We start from the raw sequence: 17,701 nt of genomic DNA, 5'->3' as shown, positions 1-17,701 counted from the left end.
AGTCCTTTCAAATTCACCCTGATTCTTTCTGCTCGCTCCTGTCCCTCTACATCATCCGTTTGTCCCACACTTTTGTGATGACAGCCCAAAATATATGCCAGCTGATGGGACTGAATTTTTGGCACGCTTTTTATTATTTTGGCTTTCACATCCTGCTCTTTCCTGACAAAGCTTGCTTTAAAGATCGTAAAGCCACAAAACACTGAGAACCTGATTTACAAAGGTACACTTACACTTTTGTGTAAGTTTACATTTGTGTTGGAATTGACAATCTCTGATTTAAAAGTAACTTTTCAACTGCGGAAGATCCCCTGTCAAGGTGGAGAACTCTGCACATAAAAAGAAAGGCATGCCATATTTCTTTTGTGCGGAGTACTCCGCTTGACTGTGGAGCCTCCCCAATCGTAAACTCACGATTAAATAGGAGTTTGTGAATTCCAAAACAAACGTAAACTTACACAAAAGTGTAAGTTTAACTTTGTAACTCAGGCCCTTAGGCCTGATTATGACTTTGGTGGAGCGGCGATGGCGCAATGCCGCCTCAGCTGCGCTAAAGTCGCGCATGTAGCGCTGACCGTATTGCGAGTTAAAAATGTGTAACTTGTAATACGGTGGGCGGTCCTTTCCTATTCCCATGGTGAAGCCTGGAAAACAGGCACTGCAATGGGAACAGCAAAAATGTTCCAGCTCGGCATGGACATGGACAACCATGCTGTCCTGGAACTTTGTTGTGCCCCCCTGAATGTATCCCCATAGCGAGGGGCTCATGGGAGCCCTGTGGGGCCCCCTCTGCTCCTACACCGCCAGCCTTTTCATGTCGGGGTCTGCCATGAAAAGGCTGGCGGTCCAGGAACTCGTAATATGCTGAGCGGGACTGCACCAGTCCCCACTTAGCATATTGCATTGTGGCGTTCCTGCACCACCGCCAGAGAAGAGACTTTTCCCTGGTGCAACTGACGGTCCACCGCCGCAACAACTTTAGAAGTCGTAATACAGTGGATGGTGGACCACCACTGCTGCGCCACCGTGAGTCTGGCGGTCGGAAGACCGTCCGGCTTGTAATCAGGCCCTTAGTTTTTAGTTTTGTGCTGACAATGGCTAGCCAGATCTGAACATTACATTTCTGACTTCTCATTCAGTGTGTAGTGTCAGCCATGTCAATTGTTATAATTGTTGTTGGATCTCATCTCTATTCTTGAGTGTAAAATCTGGTTACAACACAACATTATGGTCCTTATTCTCTTTTTCAGAGTTTGACATCTGGTACAACGAGTCTTTCCTCATCCCCGAAAATGTGCAGGATATTCTGAAGGAAGAAGACACCATTAGACCTGGACTGTTGCCAATAGACAAAATTGTATCTCTGGTAAGGAGGCACTTACAATGATGGCACCACAGGCAACTGTTTGTAGTACATGTGGAGTACTGGCTCTCAAACTAATGTCTACATATGCTTGCTTCCAAACAAATATGCTGATGGAATACCGTTTCTAGGTTTTTTATCAAGGTTTTTTGATTTTCATTGTTTCTATGTTTTCCCAAAATGCGAATTCAATGCATTTATATCTTTCTAAGTTTATGTTTTTTCTGTGTTTAAACAATACACAGAAATTAGTACGTTTCCAAGCACAAGTTAAAATAAGTTCAAGTGATGGCCTCTTTCTTGAAGAATGCATTTGGTGATACTTACATAGAAACAGTGGGTTCATTTCTAACTCCCCTGTTAAATGTAAAGGACTTTACATGGCACAAGACACAGTGGACAAGAAGTGGAAGGAAGCAGCTTGCAATTGCATGGGACAATCTCAAGAATACTGACATAAAAGCATAGCAGGGCTTTCGGGAGGTTGGCTGCAAAAGTCTGCACCTTTCCAAATTGATTGCAACATAAGAGCATCAAACTAGATAGATCATATAGATGGTATATTATTGCATGATGTGCACATTTGACTCCTCCTAAACAGGTTGAGTCCTTGCAGGCCCGGGTTGATGATGCTGAAGGTAGGGACCAATGGAACAACCTCCGTATTGTTGGGCTTCCGGAGGAGGCGGAGGGTCAACACCCCACGACCTTCATTGAAGATTGGTTGCGGACCAAAGTGGCCCCCACTAGCCTGTCAGCACACTTCACAGTAGAACGGGCCCACAGAGTACCTATGCGCAAACCTCTCCCTGGTGCTAATCATTGACCACTCTTAGCCAGAATCCTCAACTACAGGGATCGCGATCATATATTACAAACAACGCGAGGAGCTGGCCCCATCCACTTTGATAATACCAATATTTCAAATTTCCCGGACTATACACTAACAGTCCAACGCCTGCGTTCCTCGTTCATGGAGGTCAAGGCCAAGCCTTTTGTTCCCTGCCAAACTCAAAATTATTCACAGCCAACGTGCTTGCTTCTTTGAGACCCTCGAAAGCGCATGGGAGTGGTTGGATAGGAATTTCCCTGACACTGCCTGAGGTTTACACCCTACACAGCTGCAGCCAAAGCCATGGTGCCTTCCGTGCCATAGACAGAGAGGACTCACTACACAGAGTACTGTGCCTAATACTCCTTCGCAGCAATCAGCGCTGGCGAGCAGACGTGCGGCCCTCCGTCCGCTCGGCCCCAGCTTTGCGAACTCCTCGAGCGCCTATTAGCACCAGCCCATCAGTGGAAGTATCCTCGGACTCGGACTTTGGGGGCAGTATGGCGTTGTTTCCTTCTGTATCCACACAGCTCAGCAACGATCCACTGGCTGAATCAGTGACATAGCTGTGTTGTGTCCTATGATATGATATATGGAGAAATGTTTCACTTAGCTCTCCCGATAATTGTCCGTATCTGATTGCAAGCGCTTACCTCTCCATTATATGATATGTCTCATTTGTTGTATTATGCTCACAAATTGGACAACTCCGTAGGAGGCTGCTGAGTAAGCTTTAATGATGTTGTCCCTGGCCCGGCCTGTTCTGGGTTACTTTACGTTTCATAACCGGTTCTTACGTATTTACAGTAAGCAGCCCACCCCACTGGCATGAAGCCTTTTTATTATTCAGTATTTTATGTGCCTTTTTTGCACACAGTTTGGATGACCAAAGTTTAATCTTTGGACCCTGTATTGGATTGTTGTTCTTTTGATCAGTTTCTCGATGCTCCTGGGTATGTGCGGGATGGTGGGGGATGGGGGAATGGGACACCTGATTGGATGCTATGTCTGTAGCAAAATCATATACTGTTATCTCCAGGAATATACGGGGAATGGGTTCTGTACAGAAGCGACATCGTATCGTTGCCCAATTACTCTGTCATCGAGCACAGATAGTGTGTCTCCAAGAAACACACTTAATTTCTTCCGAGCTTGCCAAAGTACAGAGACGATGGAGGGGACAATTGTATGGGACTGTCTATTCTGCTTTCTCTCGTTGAGCAGCGATTTGGCTGTGAGCGGGAGTCCCTTTTTTACTGTCGGATAGTAGGATTGACGACCAGGGGAAATATGTACTTTTACAGGGCACGCTGGATGGTACCGGGGTGGTCTTAGGGTCGATTTATGCACCCAATACTGATCAAGATGCTTTCCTTTTCTGCCTTTCACAAGCCCTGTCAGACTGGGCACAATACCAGTGGATATTGGGTGGGGATTTTAATGCTGTGTTTGATATTGATCTTGACAGGTCACACCCCCCTTTGTCCAACGTAGCTGCCACTATACAAGCGACCAACTTAGTTAATTGCACAAAAGGATGGGGACTGTTAGCTATATGGAGGATGCAACATGTTGGTATGTGTGAAGACTCATTTTATTCCTACCCACTCTCCTTGCAAACACATTTGGATCTTTTCCTTTGCTCCCCAGACCTGTTCTCTATGTTTGCTTGTACCACATACTTGGGTAAAACCATCTCAGATCATAATCCCCTTGAGTTGGTACTTAATTGGGGTTGCATTCCTGCGCTGATTCCCATGTGGCGCCTACAACCGCTACAACTGGAAGACCCAATTTACCGGGATACTTTAGCCACCATCATTACCACTTATTTTACAGACAATGAGGGTATGGCCTCCTCTAGTATTGTTGAATGGAAGGCGTTCAAGGTAATAATCCGAGGTGTCTCTATGGGGACGCTGGTGAGGATTCAGCGAGAAGCCATACGTGATATTACAGATGAAGAGAGTTTATTGCAAGCGCTAGAAATAGCTGCTCAGTCTGATGATGGTAAAGAGCCACACCTCCAAGAAGCCAGGATCATATATGCTGAGTTACTGGAGCATTTGAGAGTGATAGATTTGCATGCATACACGCTGCATATTCATGCTGACTCGGACAAGTCTGGTACACTATTGGCCAAGTTAATTAAACCACAACCCTCCCCCACACCTATTCTGGCCATACATAATGACCACCACAAATTGCTCACCACACAAGTGGACATTAATAGAACATTTGTGATTATTATACAACTCTTTACGCCGCTCTCCCTCGCGATGCTACGGTTACAACCACTACATTCTTAGAGGTGATGGTACTTTCTACTATCATGGCAGCCCAGGCTGCGGATTTAGCAGCCCCCCTGACCACTCCTGAAATCCGTAGTGCTATACGAGGAATAGCTCGTAACAAGACCCCGAGTTCGGATGGGATTGCCATTGAATTGTATTCCACTTTTGCAGCGTCCAAGGTCCCTAAACTGCTCCAATTGTACATCACCGCTTTGGATGAGGGTGCCTTGCCCCCTCCGACCAGGGAGGGGATAGTGACCTCTCTGTTGAAGCCTAATAAAACTCCTACGGAGCTCTCAGCAGAAAGGCCCCTATCAATCCTTAATGCGGAGTACAAAATTCTTAGTCAGCTATTGGCGGCGTGACTGCTTCCCTTACCCCCCACTCTAATTCACACCGACCAATGCGGATTTGTGGCTAAACGCAGTACTTCCTTGAACATACCTCACCTTTATGCCCTTCTACATTTTGCCCACACCAGCTCCCCCCATGCAGGCTGCCTCCCCTTAGTTATACGTCTGCCATTTGATTCTTTAAGCTGGTCGTATATGCTGGCCACACTGGTTAAATATGGGGTTCACCCAGCTTTTATTAAATGGGTTAAGTGCCTTTATACTAGACCTATGGCGAGGGCAAAGACTGGCACCAATATTTCTGCAGCATATAATGTGTATCGGGGTACACGGCAAGGTTGTCCCCTGTCACCCTTGCTGTTTGTGCTTGCTCTAGAACCCCTGGCACAACAGCTACGACACATAATGGCACCATATGGCATCCCGGTGGGTCGGCTATGTCACTCTGTCTCGGCATAGGCAGACCACATGTTGCTCTACTTTGCAGATCTGCATGTAGATATGGCGTCTATTGCCTCACTGTTTGAACAATTTGGGGAAATTGAGGGATTGTGCCTTAATGCTTCTAAATCGGTGGCCTTTTCCTTTTATGACACATACACACTCCCCACACTACAATTTGGTCTGCTGCAGTTTAGGGAGGAACCCATTACTTTAAAGTATTTAGGGATTAATATTTACAGAACTACTTCGGACACAGTTGATGGAAAAGTTGTCCGAGCACTTAATAACCTCAAATCCCAAGTGGCGTTCTGGAATACTTTGCCTTTAACTACTGCAGGACGTGTAGCTGTCTCTAAGATGGTTATGCTCCCTAAACTACTGTACCAATTCGCAAATCTCCCAGTAGCACTTCCTGCTTGGATTTATAAAGCACTAGATAAACTATTAACTTCTTTAATTTGGGGACAGGGCCGTCATAGATTGGCTCTTGGCAAAATACAACTACCAAGTACTGAGGGCAGAATGGGTGTGCCAGATTTTAAAGCATATTCTATAGTGGCCAATTACAATGATTGACTTACTGGGTGGCTGGTCATAATAATTGAAATAGGTTATTAGCCTGCTCGCTTACGGGCTGGGATGCTCCAATCCTTTTTATGCTCTGGAGTGACTAAGATGAAAGGCCCTCCATTTCTTTTACATATTGCACTCCACTATTGGAAACTGGCGCTGAAGTATGCTAATATATCGGTGCCATGTGCCCCAACTATACCTCTATGTGGCTTGCCCACGGCCCGAGGAGTTTTGTCAGACACTAGCCTATGGGGATGGGTGGAAACTGGTGCGAAATCTGGAGGGGACTTATTTCTGGACGGAACCTTAATACCGCATGAAGAATTTTTGCAAACCTATTCAGCTCCTCCTACACTATTTTTAACACACCCTGCGGACACACTTTATGTGCGTAGATACTGGTTATTGGATCAGAGGGACCATCCGACCTTTGGATTATTGCAATCAATACACATAATGGGACACAGTAGTCATCTGGTTCGATGGCTGTATCGGGGCCTACGGCCCCATCTGGGAGTTTCCTTACTAACTCTTCATCAAAGATGGGAGGCAGAGGTGTCCAGGGACTTCACTGATAAAAAATGGTCACGGATCCTTGACTATCCCAGGCGTGTCTCCCGCAATGCTCGACTAAAAATGATTCAACTGTTTGTCCTGCATAGGGCCTATCTCACACCACGGGTGATAGACCGTATGTACCCCAATTCCACATCGGAGTATCTTCGTTTTCGCCATTCGGAGGCAGACTTTATTCACATGTTTTGGACCTGCTCCGTCCTTGTGGACTTCTGGACAGAGGTTCTACAAGGCCTCACATACCTTTATGAGCGTTCCACTTGGAACACCCCTGATGCCTGTCTCCTCGGGCTCTTTCCACTTCCTAAGAAGGCAAAAGTGTTGCGCCATTTTATAAGACTCATTCTCATGCTAGCCAAAAGGCTTATCACACAACGATGGAAATCAGCTAAGGCCCAGCGCAAAGGGAAATGGCAGGGAGAAGTTATAAAATGGGCTACTGCTGAGAAGGAGGCATTGCACCGTGATGAGTACAGAGGGTTAATGAGGAAACTGATATCTTTGGAATGGGCTCAAATGTTGGACCTTTTTAAGACACAATACATGGATCTCACTGATGATTAATATGTTCCTGAAGATGTCTCCTACCTTCCTCCCCCGTCCTGTTTTACAAACTTGATTGTACATGTATACAGCATACTTATCGTTGATTCCACTCAGCTTCGCTCACATTTTCCATTTCCACAGATTGTATATATACATCTATACCTTGTAATGGTAATCCTTGCAGATTTGCTGTTTAGACAAGTTATTAGGACGTTCATGAATGTACTGATCTTGTTTACAAGAAGTACTATGAGATCCATAATGCTGTAACACAAACTGTATCAAAACTGAAAACTTAATAAAATTCTGTGTTAAAAAAAAAGAGAGGGAATATTATTCATTCATTGAGCTGTCATTCGACTTGACTCAGACATCTACCATTGTCGAGATATTTACACTACGGAAGGAGGCCCTTGCCGAAGCCCAACAGAAGTCTGGAAAGGTCCCTGGACTAGATATGAATTTCAAAAAATGCTCCTAGACTGATGTGTGATGCATGGTAAGTGTCGTTAGGCCAGTTCCAAGAGTCTGTAAATGAGGGAGGCATGTTTTCTGAAGCCAAGCAAAGCTTCAAAAAGAATTTCAGGACAATTTACCTATGCCGGGTCTTATATTTGATCAGGATCAATTGTGTCAAATTATGTTAATCTCAAGCAAGGCTCCTAAATAACAACATTTATAGGTCTCACACAGTCTTTTGATCTATTGGAAATTTCCTTTGTATGAGAAACCCCTCTCAGTGTGACAGTGGATCCAGTTCTAGCGGATACTTTAGCTGTATTTACCAAGTTAACTCTATACTTTGATACAGTGTGGGGGACAGTTGGGCCCCCTCCCTTTGAAGTTGAATGGAGTCCAGACATGGGTATGTACTCACCTTTTGCTTTTCTGATTCTCTATAAATAGGCTGGAATACCACTTGTGGGGAGGGGTAACAGACGTACATAAAATAGAAAGTATAAGAATAAAAATAGTGATACTTGTTGATGAAGCGTTCTTGTTGGTGAAAAAACTAAATTGCAATTAGAAAACCTCTAAGGGCTTTTGATCATTAACAAAAAGCAGGTTATTATCTCGGCCAAATAAAAGACAATGAATGTAGGGATCAAAGTTAGTTGGGGTTAAAAGTTTATTTTTGCAGGTTCACTCCTGAAGGATGCACCAACTTGATGTGACATCTGTTGCCTTTGGGGTAAGTGTAGAAGAGTAAGAAGAGGTACCCAACAGTTACTGTTAGATATACACCTGGCTACAGATGAGTCACCTCCATTAAAGTTAAAGGTGGAAGTGTTGAATAACCAACCTCTGGGCAAATTACTGTGGGTGTGGGGGAAAAGCTAGTGGGTACATACTATATTTTCATTTGTTCTGTCTCCTTGTGGATCACTTTCAAAGTTAGTTGATGCTTGTTTCAAATGTTAAGCGAGTGGGTCAGTGAAATTATCATACACAAAAGCTCCAATAATAGCCATCACAACAGCCACTGTATAGTTTAAAAACTCCTAGGGCCACATGTATGAACGTTTATTGCATTCGTAAACGGTGCGCTTCTATAAAATCAGCCGTTTGCAAATGCAAAGTAACCTTTCGTGATGTAGGGAAGGCTTTGTAGTCGCAATTTTAGGTAATATCAAAAATTACAACTACAAACAGGGAATTTCAAATTGCGATTCCTGTAGCATATATATGAAGCATTTTCCAAATGCAACTGTGCATTTAGGAAAATGCAATTACCATTGACTTCGAGTCGATGGTAACCGGCCCTTAGTATAAAAAATAAACACATTTTTAAAAAATCCAATATTATTACAAGAAAATAAATATTACAACACACATTGAAATAAATAAATGGTACATTTAAAATATATTAATAATAATAAGAAAATAAATATTACAACACATTGAAATAAAATAAATGTAACATTTAAAATATATTAATAATCCAACAAATACACATATTTAAAATTAAAACAGTAATGCTAATTAGCATCTACCAAAAAAGGTAATAACTGAAAGAAATTCCAAGTAGCCATTGACATTTACTATAATACAAACTAACCAATAAAATTGAAAAATTTTGTTGGGGGTACATCAGGGGATCCTTCGGCCTCCGGGCACTCTTGGCTTTGCATTACCTAATTTGTGATTACCAATTAGGTAATCGAAAATGAGCTAATGCAAAATCATTTGCACCTATGGGCCCGGCCCATAGGAACAGATAAGAGTAATATTACCTAATAGGAATTTGCTATTTACCGAATCTCTATTAGGTAATATTAAGGAATTGCGAAATCTTTGTCAATTCCTTACATACATAGCATTTTGCGATGACCAAATTGCGATTTGGGTAAAATAGGTATTTGGTAATGGCAAAATGCTTATTTGATACATATGACCACTAGAGAGGTGTATTTAACTCCTTGATCCCTGAAGATATGGGCAGTGGCTGTGAATGAGTGTTACACAGCTGCACCTTATTTTTAAAAATATTTTAGAACTTGATCAGCTTTTCAATGTATTTCATTGTATTTTTAATTATAAATGTATTATTATATTTGCATGTTTGAAATTTATTTGGATTTATTAACTCTCCCTGGTAATGGACAGTGATGCTTGTTAGTAGTTGTTTACCTTCCATCATGAATGCTATATTCCAGCTCTGAATTTTAGTGGTGGTTTGCTGCCTCTAAAAGTGGGATTTAGGGGGTGAGAAAATCACCTTCTTAGCCTGATCCATGTGACCAGTGAAAGATAATTATGCAGAGTGTCTCCTGCCACTCCTGAGACTCCTTTCTCTCACAAGGAAATCTGGAGTAGAAGGTGGCACCTTGCTGGGGCATAAGTGGTACAGGAGTGGATGGTGGTGCACAGAATGGTGAGTGGCCTGGCATGGACAGATAAGCAGGAGGAAATTCCAGAGCCCGGGGCCTGCAAGTCTACAAATCCAAGGACTATTGGCGCTGCTCTCTTTTCAGGGGGAGCTGGTTCAGACAAAGCTCTGTACACTGATGGTAGGATGTGATATCTCTAATGCAGTGAGAGAGGAATGTGAGGCTCAATGTAGTAAAGAGTGGCCTATGTCCAGCCTGCCCCCACTTTGAGGCAGTTGAGCAAGCCCATGGAGACTGAACTCCAGGGCCGTTGGCCTAGATACTTCAAAGAGGGATGAGTTTTAAAGCATCAACAGCAGTCTTCACACTTGGGTATGGCTTGATACCTCTTAATCCAGATGGAGAGGTGGAGAGGTGGGGCTTTAGCCCCCAAATATCAGGAGGCGGCAACTTTTTGGGCTCCACACACTTTTACTTGATAGATAGCCTGCACACAGTAGCAGTACGATGCCATGACAGAATATTGTGGACGACATTATTGACTCATGAAAATATCATCAAAATAATATTATTTACAAAAATATTGCTGTCCTTTTCTTTTTAAAAATAACTTTTTATTGAGTACAGAAAAAATATAACATTATCTATGAGTACACCGGGACATTACAACCATTATCAGCATTTGTATGTTTCAACACAGCAACGTGATATATTTTCAGAATACAAATATGTCATCTAGATACTGATATCTCTTAACGAGGTACTAGGAGTGTAGAGTATCCCAGAAGTCTTTAGTGTGTGATTTGTGGTGTACGCCTTCATCGCTATCCTATTCTTAACCCCAAAAAACCCTTAAATATCAATGACAAATATATTGCAGTCAAAAATATCTAAATTTAACAATATTGAGTATGCAAATATCAAAACACAAAATCTCTTAGATTATTTAAATATATGGATGGACAGTATAAAAAATATCAAAACACACAATATGAACCTCAATAATATTGCAAAAAAATAAGGAAAACATCATATTTTAATTGATAAACTACTTTATTAAAATTAACTATAAAAAATAGTAAATAATTAAACTACACTTAAACATTAATACATTAAAATTATTCATGTATATTACCATATGTATTCCCAATACACTTAGGGCCTTATTACGAGTTTGGCGGTCTGTGAACGGCTGTACCCGCGGTCACTGTCCGACTGCTGTATTACGAGATGGGCAGATTGCATTTAGAAAGACTGCGCCTGAGCCACCAACACTGCCAGCACACTGCAGACCACTGAGGTCACGGTCGGGAAAAAGCAGCTGCCATAGCACGGTACAGGGGAGTTTCACTGATGTCCGTATTACGAGTTGGCTTTTCAATGAGCTGGCGGTGGCAGTGGTACCGCCAGCTTCAAGTCAGCGGAAACAAAGGATTTGGGGTGCATAGTATCCCTTTCCTGTTCAGTTGGTCAGAGTTTAACGTGGATCCCTTTCTTAAGGTCCCCCATTCACCGCAGCATCTTGACCTCCAAGATTACAACCTTGTTTGTAGCGATATACAAGTGAGTTCTTTTTGTACCATGTGCCAGTTGCCTGGACTGCCCACATATAGGCCAGACTCCGGCAATGGGTAGGTGGCATCTTTCCACATGTATAATGGATATGAGTGCATCTGACACTAATGCAGTCGAAATGGTCACACAGGCATCGATACATATGGAAAAGTAATGACCACCGCCGCAAGATCCCTACAGCCACATAGTGGGCACTGTGGTAAACTCATAATACAACGGTGGGAAGACCGCTAGTGCTGCGGTCTTCTAGAGACCGCAGCTGCAGTGTCCGGGCGGTCGGCCCGCCAAACTCAGAATCCGACCCTTAGTATAAAAAATAAACACATTTTTAAAAAATCCAATATTATTACAAGAAAATAAATATTACAACACACATTGAAATAAATAAAATAAATGGTACATTTAAAATATATTAATAATAATAAGAAAATAAATATTACAACACACATTGAAATAAATAAAATAAATGTAACATTTAAAATATATTAATAATCCAACAAATACACATATTTAAAATTAAAACAGTAATGCTAATTAGCATCTACCAAAAAAGGTAATAACTGAAAGAAATTCCAAGTAGCCATTGACATTTACTATAATACAAACTAACCAATAAAAATATAAACATAATTAATTGAACACTAAAAAAGAAGGAAGAACCTCACTATTTGCCACAGGAAAAACGTAACAACTGCAAGTAAACTAAACTCTTCAGGACTGCACAGAAAAATGCCAGAGGAAATACTTCACCAAAATAACAAGTTGGGTTCACAGGTAAGTTTAACAATTAAATGAACTACATTGTAACTAACATAAATTAAAAATGCAAATTCATAAATAAATTACTCTCTCTTTCATTACATATATTAAACTTTGGAAGCTAAAGAAATACTTCAGCAAAAACAAAGCACCGCACACCGAAAAATCCAACTTCAGACTTGTTAACTTGGACTAAGGCACTTTCAAAGTAAGTAAGATAAAAACAGTTATACAAATTAAACAACCCCTTTATGTTAAACTTAAAACTAAAACCCCACCTTCTCCCAAACTAATTTTTAACATGTAACTAAAACAAACATTTTCTCACAAACAGAAAAGGAAAGCTAACGTGACCCAAATCTCGACGACATTAAAGAGGAACAGAAGAAAATCAATTGCTTGAAGCAACAGTGCATATGTAAGTATAAAATGTGAAACATTTGAAAGTATATTTAAATTATATTAATAAACATAATAAATGTTTTTGCCTAAAGAATTCATTTAAAATTATGTTACTTCCCGGCACAAGGACAGAAGGAGCCACATAACACATCACGGAAAGGCAAACAATTGCATATACAGCCAGGAATGCAGAAACACTTAAAATGTGAATTGGAAATGTACTAAATATTATGCAAATAATTGTTAGCCGATGGCTACAATGGAAAACAATATTGTAATTCATGTCAGGGATTACAATGACCCTCCCAATGTAACAAAGATTCTAGTAAGGCACGTACTTCAAGATTTAATAGAGTTAAGCACTAGTTCCTTAAATGCCCCTACTAAAGTTTTAAAACACACACCTTAAATTACCTGAGCATACAGGTCAACTACTATCAGTTATTACTTTAAAATGACTAATAATACATACTAAAAAAGCCACAAATCAAACCCCTACTTCCCCTAGACAATACCATGAACCCTTCCTCCTACACAACAGTTACAATGACGACAGAAGAGTAATCATGTTTGCAATTTAAAACTATTTCTTAAAACTAAGCCAATGTGAAACCTGGATAATGTACTGAACTTTTAAAACGTGCCCTCCACTATTCACACAGATAAACATCATACATAATGAATATCATAAAATAGCACACCCCTCATTTATGCACTCCGTCCTAAAAAACAAAGTGCAGCTTACTATAAACTTTTAAACCACATCAAAGTAAAAACAAACAACTACACTGCACTCAAAATTCTAATACATTTTGAACAAGTAATGAAACAAACAAGCTCCTTTACGAGCCGCAAGACTCGCGGGGTCGCAGCAGTCGCGTCGTTCCAACCACCCTATTGCACATAGGGCAGTCGGACCGCCATTGCCCCGCTGCAGCCACCAGGGAACCGCTGCATCTTGGTGGTGGTGCGGCGGTTTGAAGGCAGCAGCATGCTTGGCAGTACCGCGGAACATATGAAAAAAAGGCCGCCAGACACAAGAAACTCTCTGGCGTGCGGCAAGTCCACAGGTTTGAATGTGCGGCGGCAGGCGGACCCTGTGCCACACCGACAAACTCGTAATCAGGCCCTTAAATTATATCCACACACAACCCTACAAGGCTATTACCATGTCAACCGAAGCATTTGGAAACATCTGCAAAAATCTGCGCTAAGTGTATGCATGACTATGCAACAAACAACCAGTTTGCTTCTGAAATTAAAATGTTAGTAGCCCTGGCATACATACCTGTAACAGATGTAGCTAACCACTTTAACATGATAATAGAATCCCCATTTTACCAAAGACATGAGAAAAAAAACGAAGTCCACTAATAGACTACTTTGAAGACACTTGGGTTGGTAGAGTACACCTCTCTTGACACAGATGCCATCCCAGATTCCAAATGCTATGGTGAAATGCTTACAACAGAACCATGGTTCAACAAGCCAAAACCAACAATATAGTGTAAGGATGGTACTATGCCTTCCAAACCTCAATAGGAAAATACAAACCAACGCTTAACAAATACATAGAAGCTCTCCAGAAACAACAAATCTAAAACTAAGGACAGAACAGTCAGTAAACCAAATCAAGAAAAAAATAACTAAATAAACCAGGGAATGTATAAAATGCTACAATTCAAAGTCAGAGTCTTTGTAAATAAAAAAGGAGTAGACTACCCAGAAATTATACCTAAATCACTATTATAAACCGTCTACCTACCAATATATTCACAAAGAAAATACAACAAAAGACAACACCACTATAACATGAAAAATTGTTACAAAAAATGTAAAACTAATCATGTGTAAAAATTAGTCTAGCTCTAAAATATATTAATCAAGCACAAAATAAAACTTATAGATACAAATAATGTATGTTAATATTTAATAAAAAATGCTCATAGGAAAAACAAACAGATGCATTCTTATAAATATACAAAGCAGCTTACAAATTATAATACACGCATATAAAATTAAATGTGTTAATTCCAGTAAAACCAAAAGGCATATAGACATTAAAAATGTACGCTTCCTACCTAAAAATAAATTAAAATATTGTACTGAAAGTTGTGTGGCTGATGTTCTTTTTCCACCTGCACTTCCCAAAAATCCAATCTTCAAATAAGCCAAAAATTAAAATTAAAAGAAACAAAAAATACAATGTACTATGAAGAATAAATACAAGTATGAAACAGAATGGTTATGTAACACTTGTGTATGAATGTTTAAAAATATACCTGTCATTTTTAGCCCATCGCTGGATCTGTCTTTGTATATATATATATTTGTAAGCGCAACATTCATCTTAGTGAATATCAAGGCGCTAGGAAAGCAAGAGCCTGAGCGAAGGTGGTCTAATGTTAGGGGCCTCTGTGTCAGCAGTTATACCCAGGGGAACAGATTTGTTTTCAGCTTCCTTCTAAATGACATATTGTCATCAGTAAGACGTAGTTCAAGAGGTAATTACTTCCAGTGAGTTGCTGCCAGATGAGAAAAAGAGCGTCCCCCTGCCCTGGCTTTCTCAGCGTGTTTAGTTTTTGCCCATGCCTGATTGTGTGACCTTAGATTCCGTGTAGGGGCGTAGAATTCGACTTTATCTTGTAGAATTCTGGGGCCATGTTGGTGTAAGGCTTTGTGTGCATGGCCCAGGAGCTTGAATCTAGCCCTTTGGCGCAAAGACAGCCAATGGTGCTCCCTCATACATTCTCATGCCGAGCTGTATTTGCTTTTGTTTTACACCAGCTTGGCATCCGCGTTCTGGACTACCTGCAAACGAGAGAAGAGGTAGTCTGCCATGCCCACATATAGTGCATTCCCATAATCCAGTTTGCTTGTGAGTAAAGCCTGAGTGATGGTTTTCCTACAATCCAAGGGGATCCATAAGAAGAGTATTTTTAATAGTTTTAATGTAGCGAAGCTTTTTCCACACAATGCACAGACTTGATCCTGCATGGTTAGTGCATTGTCGGAAAGAATGGCCAGGTTTTTATTGACCTGTTTGGGCACAGGTGCAGGTCCTAATGAATGGGGCCACCAAGTTGCATCCCAGATTAGGTGGGCTCCTCCAAAGAGTAAGATCTCTGACTTTTCAGCGTTTAGTTTCAGACAGTTGGCTGACATCCAAGTCGCCATTTCTGAAAGACAGTTAACCAGTTTGATCCTGGAGTCCTCATGCCTTTCTTCAAGGTCTATTAGCAGTTGTGTGTCATCTGCATTAGAGCAGTCCCCATTTCTTACTGATTTTGGCCAGTGAAGATACATAGGATTTGAAGAGGGTGGGGCTCAGGAGGCTCCCTGCAGGACACCATATTTGATGGTTTTTGGGTTGGAGGAGAAAGAGCCCATTTGCATTGTTTGTGTTCTGTTGCATAAAAAGGGACTGAACCATCGAAGGGCATTAGAGAGTATACCCTATTAATGTAAGCTGCTAAGTAAGAGGCGATACAAAACCGTATCGAAAGCCGCCGTCAAGTCCAAAAGGATCAGGGCGGCGGCATTGCCCCGGTCAATTAGGGATCTGATATTATCTAGGACTGCCAGTAGGGTTGCTTCTGTGCTGTTGGTGGCTCTGAAGCCAGTTTGAAATGGGTCCAGGAGCTCATTGGTTTCAAGAAAGTCAGACAGTTGTTTGTTAATCAGCTTCTCTAATACTTTAGATAGGAATGGGAGCTGGGAGATTGGCCGGTAGTTTGCCGGGTTGTGGACGTCTGTACCTGCTTTATTTAGTAATTGGAACTACAATGGCTTTTTTCCAGATCTCTGGGAACACAGAAGAGTCCTGGGAGTAGTTGAGTAAGCAAGTTACGTGAGGGCATAAGGTCGATATGAGCTGGGGAAAGATAAAGTGAGGGCATGGGTCAAGTGGGGACCCTAATTTAACTTCAGCCATGGCTTTTGCAACCTGCTCTTCTGTGAAGGGGATAAAATTGCTGAGATGTGATTGTGCCTCAGGGTGAGGAGCCAAGGTTTCCTAGTCTATCTCAACTGAGGGGGATTGGTTTCTAAATAAAGAGTAAATCTTTCATGAAAAATAAACATTTCTGAAATGTTTTTTAAACTTATGGTACACATGATATTATACCAAAAAAGTGTACAAAAATGTTGTGCTAGCTGGAGGAGGCCTCCGAAGAAAATGTGGAGTCACTGGTGTCCTCCATTGCACTACCCTCACCCTCTGGCCACTGTGTCTCTTGGTGTCGGTACTGGAACCACTGTGGCCAGATGCTTATCCTGCCTACCATGGCAACTTCTCCTTCACTTGCCTCGGATGATGCTGAAATAGCATATACAATAGTATTATTGTATCTGTGTAAACAGAACAGGTCATGAACTTAGACAACAAAACAGTTGCCAAGTTGTCAGATTTCTCTTGCTTTAATCCTCTCAAACTTTGGTTCTACATTGGCATAAGCACATGCACGTAGGCAACATTTTCAGAAGACACTTGGTCACAGTTATGTCATTCCCCACGATAGCACCTATATCATGTATGATGTTGTCTCTTATCCCTTATTATGTCTCTTCACAAACTGTTTCACCCCTCAGAATGGTTGGCCTTTGTTGTACAGAATAGTGAACTGATGTCACCAAAAAGGATATACACCAACAATACGTTTATACTGTGGCCCTAGGCCCTAAAATCTGCATATTTATTATTATCAATAAGTAAAATATGAATCAATGTCTGTCAACATATACTGCAATATTGTACCAATATTGGCATAAACTGAAAGCAGGTTACCTTTGTATGGACATTTCATGATGATAACACTCACTTCAAGTCACTAAAGTATATCTCAAGTGTAAAAATGTATACACGAATTTTGTATTAAAGTATCTTAGCAATGTATCACAAACTATCTACATACCCATGCTGTTGAATAGATTCTGAAACTAATATTTGTGCAGATTGACAAATGACTTCCACAACAAAAGTAAATACATAGCCCATGAAACATTTCTAATACACTTCAGTCCAGAGCAAAAGCATCTTTACATTTGACTCCTAAATATCTATAGTTATTTGAACCTTTTGGTATCTTTGTGAAGCGGTTTCATTAATATGCCGGTTTTCACTGTAGTCAAAACACTGTAGAACATCACACTAA

At 41.1% G+C, this 17,701-nt stretch overlaps 1 protein-coding gene across 3 annotated transcripts in view; it reads left to right on the top strand.

Annotated features, from left to right (window-relative positions):
* Positions 1-17,701, top strand: part of KIF9 (kinesin family member 9) — a 691,235-nt gene that overhangs the window by 560,524 nt on the left and 113,010 nt on the right. For all 3 annotated transcript variants that reach the window (XM_078664229.1, XM_078664228.1, XM_078664230.1), the window contains one exon: positions 1,251-1,366. In XM_078664229.1, coding sequence (XP_078520355.1) covers positions 1,251-1,366 — 116 coding nt within the window. The remainder of the gene's footprint in view (positions 1-1,250; positions 1,367-17,701) is intronic.

The sequence above is a fragment of the Lissotriton helveticus genome, chromosome 10 (genome assembly GCF_964261635.1).
Source record: "Lissotriton helveticus chromosome 10, aLisHel1.1, whole genome shotgun sequence".
In the NCBI taxonomy this organism is placed as follows: domain Eukaryota; kingdom Metazoa; phylum Chordata; class Amphibia; order Caudata; family Salamandridae; genus Lissotriton; species Lissotriton helveticus.
The sequence above is the reverse complement of the archived record's forward strand: the minus strand, read 5'-3'. Positions and strand labels throughout refer to the sequence as shown.